The sequence below is a fragment of the Zingiber officinale genome, chromosome 4B (assembly GCF_018446385.1).
Source record: "Zingiber officinale cultivar Zhangliang chromosome 4B, Zo_v1.1, whole genome shotgun sequence".
Classification (NCBI taxonomy): Eukaryota; Viridiplantae; Streptophyta; class Magnoliopsida; order Zingiberales; family Zingiberaceae; genus Zingiber; species Zingiber officinale.
The window spans coordinates 117392961-117402924 of record NC_055993.1 but is presented as its reverse complement, the minus strand read 5'-3'; the positions used below and the strand labels follow the sequence as shown (position 1 = coordinate 117402924).

At 45.6% G+C, this 9964-nt stretch overlaps 1 protein-coding gene across 1 annotated transcript; it reads right to left on the bottom strand.

Moving 5' to 3' along the window:
* Nucleotides 1-303: 303 nt before the first annotated feature.
* On the bottom strand, nucleotides 304-1309 carry LOC121977877 (MYB-like transcription factor ODO1). The gene is made up of 2 exons (XM_042530278.1): nucleotides 960-1309; nucleotides 304-893 (listed from the first exon to the last, which is right to left on the bottom strand). Exons 1-2 carry the CDS (start codon nucleotides 1220-1222, stop codon nucleotides 422-424), a joined length of 735 nt encoding a protein of 244 aa, XP_042386212.1. The 5' UTR covers nucleotides 1223-1309; the 3' UTR covers nucleotides 304-421.
* Between the last annotated feature and the right edge of the window lie 8655 nt (nucleotides 1310-9964).

Genomic DNA, 9964 nt, shown 5'->3' with positions numbered 1-9964 from the left:
TTTTAATCTAAAAAATATTTTTATTTTAATATTATTGTAGTAGTGCTACAATATTTTTATATTATTTTTTATCAATTTAATAAAAAATAATTTCAAAATTATTAAAAGTACTTTAAAATTATTGTTGCGTAGTTATTAAATAGTTGTAAAAATAATTTTTTAAATGATTTTAATAAATTTAAAATAATTTTGATATAAAAAATATAATAATAGTATGTATAATATTTTTAATTAAGTTAAATTAAAATAATTTATTTTAATAATAATTTACTCGGTAGTTATTATAATATAATAATATTTTTAAGATGAAATATTATTTTAATGTTTTTTGAAAAATATTATTTTAACCTTTTTCTCTTCCTTGAGATCGAAGACCATCGTCTTCCTTGCTCATCGATCAAACTTATTGACCGATTTTCTTCTACATACTCGCCGACGATTCTCCGTCCAAAGTCTCCGATTCCACATCAGCCGCAACAAGCTCCTGCTCCTCCAGCAGCCACTCACAGATCCCCTCGTCGTCGTCCCACGGCAGGCTGCCGCCGGCGGCGGCGGCGGCGGCGGCAGTAGGGTAGTTGTGCTCAGTAATGGTCGGGAACTGCCACATGTCATCTAGGAGCGCCCAAGTGTTGTCCTCCCCCCATAAGGAGCTCAGCAGCGCGTCTGCGCTACAGGAGTCGGAGCTTGCCTCCGCCGCCGGACCTTCCTGCTGATCGTGAGACTGCATCTGGTGATCGCCGGACTGGGACCCGGCCGTCACAGGGTGACTGAGCGGCCGATGAGTGACAGGATCGATGCCCATCTTGACTAGCTTCTTCTTGATGTGCGTGTTCCAGAGGTTCTTGATCTCGTTGTCCGTTCTTCCAGGCAACATCGCGGCGATCTTCGACCACCTGCACAGAGTTCAGCCGATAACGGCCATGCCAAAATGCATACGCATAGAGTTTAGGATGTCCGACCGGTTGCCGAGGCGAGCGTGGAGGTCGACGACGAGCCTCTCCTCCGCCTCGCTGAGCAAGCCCCTCTTGAGGTCCGGCCGCAGGTAGTTGGTCCACCGGAGCCTGCAGCTCTTGCCGCACCGCAGCAGCCCGGCGAGCTCGGGGACAGAGTGCCAGCAGCACTGGCCATTGGAGAGGATGAAGTCGACCAGTTTCCTATCCTCCTCCGCCGACCACGGCCCCTTCTTCACTCCCAGCTTGTCGCAGCACGGCCGCCTCCCCATCTTCTCCGGCGACCAGTGGAAATTAAACCCGGATCCACCGAGCTAAGCCCTTATATTAGGAGCCCCCACCCACCTCCTCCGCCTCGCCTCGCCTCACCTCACCTCGCCGTAGCATCGTGGTCGAGAGGAACCCGGCAACGGCAATCGAACTGACCTCTGCTTTCTTCGATCAAATGCGACAGCGATGGTGGCGAAAGCTACTCCTCCTTCCTTTTTCCTCCCTCGTTATCATCATTATCGTTGTGACAAAAGACGAATACACTCGCTTCCAATGTCTCCATCAATTCGTCCCAAGATCAACACAGAGGAGGTAAATCACGGGCGACTACTAGCCTTTGGAATAGTGACTAGCACATAAGGGAGAGATTTATCTCGATTTTGCTAATATTCAAACCCCAGACTTCATTGTGGCAACACCTCATGCGCTAACTACTAGACTCATCCGAGGAGACATTATCATCATTATCGTGATCGACATATCCTTTTATTATCACATGAGATTTTGAAATGAAACTTAGACATGTGTAAACATGCTTCTTCCCATATTTTATCAACTGTATTAATGGTTAATAGTTATTCGTAATTTATTTTGTTCATAGATTGATGTAGATGTTAGGATGAACGAATCATTTTTTTTTCCATATGTCACAACCTGAAGTTCATTGGGATGGTGCAATGATTAAAATATAAATATCATATAAAATTTTAGAATTAAAATTTAATATGTCAGTATATTTTATTATATTTTAATTATTTATATTAAAGACTAAGGGTGTGTTTGGTTCAAGTGATCATGTATAACCTTGGTTATGTGATTACCATGTAATCACATAACCAAGGTTATGGAGAATAAAACATAACCAAATGTTGTTTGGTTTAACCTAGGTAATGCAACAAAAACTTGTTTGTTTGAAGATTTTAATGAATACCCTAGTTTAATATTTTACCGTATTACCTCAGTTACAAAACCAACTATACATAATAATAATAATATTATTATTATTATTATTATTATTTTTATTATTTATTTTTTAATGTTTTTTTACTTTTCTTTTTTCTGTATATTTTTTTATTTTTTTTATGTGTTTTTTTATTTTTAATGTTTTTATATTTTTTATATTATTTATATTTATATATTTTTTATTTTTTTACATTTTTTAATTTTAATTTTAATTAATTTATTTTATTTTAATTTTTTTTTAAAAAAAAATATTTTTAAAAAATTTTTATTTTTAAAATTTTTATTTTTTTATTTATTTTTAAAATTATTTATTTTTTTTTTAAAATAAAATTTTAAATTTTTTCAAATATTTTTTTTTCATGTTTTTTCTTATCGGAGGGTATTTTTGGTAAAAAAAATTCGTTAACCCGGAATCAAGAAAAACTTTAATTTTATAAGGTTTTCCGATTCCGGGCTGCATGACCCTTTTGCTGACGTGTCGGGCATAGAACATTACTCAAATATCGTCAAATACATAAATCAAACAAAATTTTTATTAATAATTTTAAATAAATAATCAAGATTATTAAAAATAACTTCAAACCAGACACATTCTAATAATTATTCTTGATTGACAGGCGAACTGTAACAAGTAAATCGTCTTAATATCTCACGTGGAGCAGGAGCTGGATGAAGATGGTCACTTTTACTGCAACGGTCGACATCATCCGTGCGATGGTGGCTAACCGCCTCGATTGATTCGATCTCTGGTTGGTGTGCCAGCATCGCGTGGGAGCTACGTTTGGCTCTCGATTCAACTGACTGCAGGTGCGGACCTCCATTAATTACAACAGAGATGAGCAGGCTCATGGCTATCAATAAGCCTATGCGATCCCAATTCAGTCTAATAGAGTCATTTGATAAGTCATTTTTAGTCGAGTCATTCCTTGCCGAATCATCTCTTGGCCGAGTCTCAAGTCGAGTTAGTTCGAGTTGCCAAATCTAGGGCGACCCTCTCTAGGATCATAATTGACATTAATGGGATTAATAAAGAAAACTATCCTCATGATCTCCATAGATTTCTTGTCATCTTGCGCACATAAATACTCGGTACATACTCTGTAAGATGGAGCCCAATATCTCTCTTATAGCATGGGAGTAGGTGCTAGGGAAGAGAGAAGTATGCCAAGCTCGTGACTACTGTTTTAGCCATTTTCTTAATTGGCATTCAATTATGACGGTGTCAACCACTCGACTATTATCGACTGGAGTAAGCATGCGGTTACTGAGAGCTCAGAGTCGAATTTAAGCAGAAAGTTGTAAAATCCTAAACCCTAAATCTTAAACCCTTCTTTTTTATTAAAAAATCCACTGTAAAATTTGCCCTTATCCTAGCTAGTTGGATTTCAAACTATGGTGTAAATATGAATGTGGAAATCAAATGGAATGGATTTGATTCATGTGCCCAAGAAATTGGGAACACCAAAAAAGAGCTTTCCTAGCATTATTTGCTTCTCCAAATGGATGACAACAACTAATTCTTCAGGAACTAATTTAGCCAAATTTTTTTCGAAGTGATTGATCTAAATCAAGCATGTAATTGACAGACGAATAGACAAACCAACCAACAACTGTTGTGCCATAAAGCCAACCCCACAAAAAAGAAATCTCATTGATAATTTAAAAGAGAAGGAAACTATGATTACCACAAATCTCTATTCGCCCTTTAGAAAGCTACCTCTGTCGGCATCTAAGAGTCTGCCTTTTGTTTTTTCTTTTTGTTTCAGGAATTCAGATTTTTTATCAGTAATTTTTTATTTCCTCCTGATATTTTTCAGAATTTGCACATTAAACCATCGTTAAAGTCTAGTTAAAATTAGGTATGATGTTCTTTGGTTCACCTTCTCACTTAGATTGGACTAAAACTATAATCTAAATAAGAAGATGAATCTAAGAAAAATCATAGTTAATTTTGACTAAATTTTGATCATAATTCGATATATAAATTGCATAAGGGATTAGAAAAAAAAATTATGAATTACGGACCAAGGAACGGTCTCATTTTGAAAAGGAGTTTGATGTAACGGTATAATGATTACACATTGCTCCTGCCCTGAAGCTGAGTAGATGGTAACCGAGAAGCAACGCTGAGGTGTCTCTTCGTCTTCGCTGGTGCTCCTCCGCTCATGCAACCACAAGTCGTTAGTGCCAAGCCGGGAGGGAGCTCCCGGCGACGGCCCTCCGACGCTCAAGTCACATACCGACAAGCGAGGAAAACAAAGAAAGCAAAGATGAAGCAATGAACGGTGGTTTCCGAAGACGTGTGTGCGTCCCTCCGCGGATAGCTGCTCTCCTCCTTATATAGAGCTTCGACGGGTAGACTACACGCTTCCCGGGCGAATGCGCATCCCCAAACTTTCCCCAAAAGCTAACATCGAGAAAGGATCCCTGACATCTTACCATAACGGGGCAAACACATCTCTGCCGAGGCGGCGGAATCTTCTTCCGTACGATCTTCTGTCCATCCGTGCCGTCAGTCGGCGACACCGACTCCCAAAAGGATGCTCTGTTCATATGCACCACTAATTGGCGGCACTGTCTCCCAAAAGGATGTTGGCACGTATCCCATGTCTTATTTGTCGGCTGTTAGTCTGACTGGACTCCCCTGGATCGGTCCGACCGACCACTTCTTTAACCTCATACGCCTATGTCTAGGTCGATCGGCTTGAGTGCCCCTTGCCTCGGTGCGTACGTTGTAGGCTCGGCCAACCCTCTTCGAACTCTTCTGGCCGGTAGGGGATGAGGGGCCTTCTGATCGGCTAATCTCTTAGTTGACCACCCCTTGACTTGGCGACCACCAAAACGCTGAACTTCCTTGGAGGTGGGCCCTCCCGAGTCATCACCGGATCACATGCCTCCCCTTTAAGTCTAGTCGAAGGAGGCTGTAAGTCTGACTGACTAAACAAATTGGTGCGAAAATATTAACCCCTGTTTGGCATTTCGGTCGGCTATGCTTCTTCGCGGGAGATCCACCGATCGGCCTAAGTTTTTTTTTTAACGAGGTGATGCCTTCAGCAGGCTGCTCCGCCAATATGAGGGATCGCTTGACCATGAGTCTGCTACTCTTGTTTGCTTAGCCTGTAGAGCCGTTGCCTTGACCTTTCCCCTTCTGTCAAAATCTCTTGGAACCCGCATCGATCTGAGGCATTAATGCGGGGCATGCCTCCTTAATTCCTCTGACAACCGCCCCATGGGCGCACGCCGCGTGTCACGCGCCTGCCAACGCACGCTTAAGATGACAAGAGGGGACACGACCCTTGGCGGTTTTGAATTCAACGACCAGATTTGCTTCTAGGTATTCGTGCTACCGATCGGACGACTTAGCCTTGCCTCTTTGATGTTTATAAGCTCGCAGTCGCCGCCTTCCTCCTTCAGTGCTTTTGTTTCCGACGATTTCCTCCGTGTTCTTCGACGAATCCTTTTGCTTCTCTCGCTGCTTCCGCCTTCGGTGAGTCCATTACTTTCTTCTGTGGCCCTTTTCTATTCTGCCTTCTCTAACTCCCCTCCGGCAAGCTCTTCTTCCTACCCTCTGCCCTTTTTCCTTCACTTCTCCCCGACTCTTCTCGGTTATTTCTTCGACTATGGCCAGTACATCGCAACCCTCATCCTCTGCCTTGGGTCCCTGGTACGACATCATGGAGTCCAGGTTCGACGAGGATGATGATCGAACTCTAGCTAATACCTTTGAACTCCCTCCTGACTACGAGATCCACGTTCCATTGGCCACCGATCGGCCTTCCGCTCCGCCGAATGGCTGTGTTTGCTTCTTCCAAGACCAATTTGTTGTCGGCCTGCGGCTCCCCCTTCATCCCTTTATCGTAGATGTTTGTAAATACTTTGGTTTATCCCTTTCCCAGTTAATCCCAAATTCCTTTCGTCTTTTGTGCGGGGTAATTATCTTGTTCCGCTTGCATCGCCTCCCCCTGACCCCTTCGATTTTCCACTACTTTTATTACCCAAAGCTTTCCAATCAGCCGAGCACCTTCCTCTTGCAAGCTCGCCCCGGCCTAGTCTTTTTTGACAGGGTACCCTCCTCCAACAAGCATTGGAGAGAATATTTCTTTTTTGTTCATTTTCCCGATCGGCAATCCTTCCAAACCACTTGGCAACTTTCGTTGGGGCCCCAACCTTCACTGCCCCGCTATAAGAGCACTCTGGCCTACTTACATATTGCCTCCATGCTGGCCGGTCAGAAGTTCAACATTCACAAGTTGCTGGAGGAAGGAGTCCTGACACTCTTTGGCCTTAGCCCTATCAGCCCAGCCCAGCCGATCAACTTAGGTACACAGTTCACTCGCTTCTTTTCTCTTTGTCTAACTGATTTCTTTCTTTATTTTGCAGCCGACATAATGATGAGGGCACGCTTGGTCGGGCAATCGAAGCTTACCAACGCCGACGTCAACAAAGTAGTGGTCGAAGTTTTGGCCGAGCGAGGATTTCAACCGGAAGATCTTCTAGAGCCGATACTCTTTGAGCGCGGGCTTATTCAAGAGGTCGATGGGGAGTTGGGACAGGTGCCGATCGAAGGAGCGGCGATTGGCGCGCCGATCGCAGAGCTTCCGGTCCCTCAGTTAACTCCAGAAGAGGGCTCGATATCGGAGACGTCGCTTGAGAATACACGCAAACACGCAAGAGGCGCTGAGCGGAGAAAGCTACTCACTCAGCGTCTTTAGCAGTGAGGATCGCCGATCAGACTGATGCTTCCGGACCGACATTGCCGGAGGCCGCCAATGTCTCCTCTGACCGGACACCCTCCGACCCTCTTGTTGCCTCTCCAATCACCAGCTTGCCACCACTATCGGGTCAAGGTCGTATTTTAAGGTCAAGCATCAACCCTGCGCCCTCATCTTCCCGTATACTGGCCGGTCGGCTTCCTCTCATTCAACCCCGGCCGCCCGGAGACGCGTCACTGCAACCCTCCATCTTCCTACCGAAGAGCTTTCGGCACCGGGGGGCTTGGCAGGTCAGACTGAACACCGGGTCATCATTCGAGGCCACTTGGCCGAGGTGTGGGAGGACGCACATGCCCGAGCGGCGACTGCGCCCCCGGGTGTGTTAGCGGATAGCCACACTAGGCAACTTACCAGCGTGAATTTTTCTTTCAGCTCTTGTACCAATTAGTCTGGCCTTGTCTCTGATCTACTCCGAGTTTTGATTTCTACAGTTTTGGGTGGATGACCTAGCGATGTGCCAGAGGCTCACTTTTGTGGAGGATGAGCTGAGACAGCCGAAGGAAGCTCCCGGCCAGTCGGGTACCACTCATGGTTAGAACGACACTTAGGTGGCTCAACTGCAGGCCGATTTGGCCAAGAGTGAAGAGCTGCTTACTGCCGAGCGGGGTAAGAGTACTGAGCAGGCCGAGTACATCGACCGACTCAAAAAGGAGATTACTACCTTCGAGAGAAAAATCACGCTCGCCACTAACCGCAAGCAAAGGGTTGTTGATGATCTGGAAAAGAAGAATGTGGAGGCTCGGGCTCTTGAGCAGAAGCTGAAACAGACAGAGGACGAGCTGAAGAAGGCAGAGGACCTCCTGGCATCCGAACAGTAAGCCCGCGAGTCCGAAGAAGCCTCTTTAAGGAGTCAGCTATCCGACAAGGATGTCGATCTTGCGGTGGTGAAGGCAGACTTGGAGAGCGCCCGATCAGCCTTGGAGGCGCATAAAGAAAGCGAGCCTAGCCGCTTCAAGGAAATGAAGGTGGCCTACATCCAGTCTGACACCTTCGTTGACAAGTTCGTTGTCCGGGTCCTTAGACTATTCGGCTGCGCCATGGAAAACATCTTTGATCAACTCAAGAAAAAGGGCACCTGCTTGCCGATCTACCTAGTACTACAATTGATCGTGATAAGCTCAACGACTCTATCCCTGACGATGCTCTGGCTTACTTGGAGTGAAACCTTAAAAACATTTTTTTTTTCTCAGTTTGCTAAGTAATTTTTGAACTGTACTTTTATCTGCCCCCGTGAGTACCCGACCGGCTTAAACTTTAAGGCGTAACTCGATCTTGCTTTATATTCGACGCTTTTCCCCGTTTTTTCGATGGTTTTCGAATATGACTAGGCGATCGTCTTGACCCCTACTTATTGAACGATGATCTGGGTACAATTTTTATGACGCGAGGGTTTAAGGTCGCCGCTTGACCACCGATAACACGAGGGTTTAAGGTCGCCGCTCGACCGCCGATGACGCAAGGGTTTAAGGTCGCCGCTCGACCGGCGATGACGTGAGGGTTTAAGGTCGCCGCTCGACCGCCGATGACACGAGGGTTTAAGGTCGCTGCTCGACCGTCGATGAAGCACTCGTTAAGAAGTGGTTTGGAGAAATCCAATTGTTTTCTTCCTGCATCCAACAAGAATACATACATGCAAGGGTACATGAATTCACTCGCGCACCTCTTATCTGACTCTGTAAGGTTGGAGGTGGTTTGTGCTCCACAGTCGATCCAGCCTTCTTCCTTACGTATCTTCCAAATAGCAGGCACCTGATCGCAACTTCTCCACTACTTTGAACGGGCCTATCCATGGAGCTTCCAACTTTTTGACATCGCCGACCGGCTTAACCCTTTTCCAGACTAGATCGCCCACCTGAAAAGATCTAGGGATTACCCGCCGATTATAATTTTGCCGCATTCTTTGTCGGTATGCCGCAAGCGGGGCAGCTGCCTTGTCACGAGCCTCGTCGATCATGTCGAGTTCCATCCGCCTCCTTTCGTCATTTCCCTCATCGTAGTGCAACACCCGATCGGACTCAACTCCAATCTCCACGGGGACGACAACTTCCCCGCCATACACCAGATGGAAAGGAGTGAAGTCGGTTCCCTCTTTGGGGGTCGTTCATAGCGCCCATAACATACTATGTAGTTCATCCACCCAACTGCCTCCCAGGTGGTTGAGCCGGACATGTAGTATTCAGAGGATTTCCCGGTTGGTGACCTCAGCCTGTCCATTGCTTTGGGGGTAGGCTACGGAGGTAAAAGCTTGTTGTATGCCGTAACCTTCACACCATTCCTTTAGCTCTTGGCCGGTGAACTGTCTTCCATTATCCGAGATGAGTCGGCGAGGAATGCCGAATCGACATATGATGTTCTGCCATATGAACTTCTTGACCATACTTTCTGTTATCCTTGCTAGCGGCTCAACTTCCACCTATTTTGAGAAATAATCCACAGCTACGAGCAAGAACTTTCTTTGACCGGTCGCCATAGGAAAAGGGCCAACTATGTCCATTCCCCATTGGTCGAACGGGCATGCGGCAGTGGACGCTTTCATTTCGGCGGTCGATCGATGTGCCAAATTGTGGTACCTTTGACAGGACAAGCAAGTGGCCACCACCCGGCTCGCATCTTCCTGGAGTGTTGGCCAGAAGTATCCTGCCAGGATAACTTTCCTTGCCAGCGACCGTCCACCCGGATGTCCCCCGCAGGAACCTTGATGTACTTCTTAAAGGATGTATTTAGCATCCTCAACACCCACACACTTGAGCAGAGGGCGTGAGAATGCCTTTTTATATAATTGCTCGCCCACTAATGTGAACCGAGCGGCTCGCTTCCTTAGAGTTTGATCGGCTTCATGGTTTCCCGGTTGACCCCCCGCTTGGAGGAGCTCAATGATGGGTGTCCTCCAATCCTCTGGCAATGGTATCCCTCCCGATCGGTCAACGTGCGTCACTAGGGAGACCTACTCGATTGGGCAACTGGCGACGATCGGGGTCATTGCACTGGCCAGCTTTGCCAATTCATCTG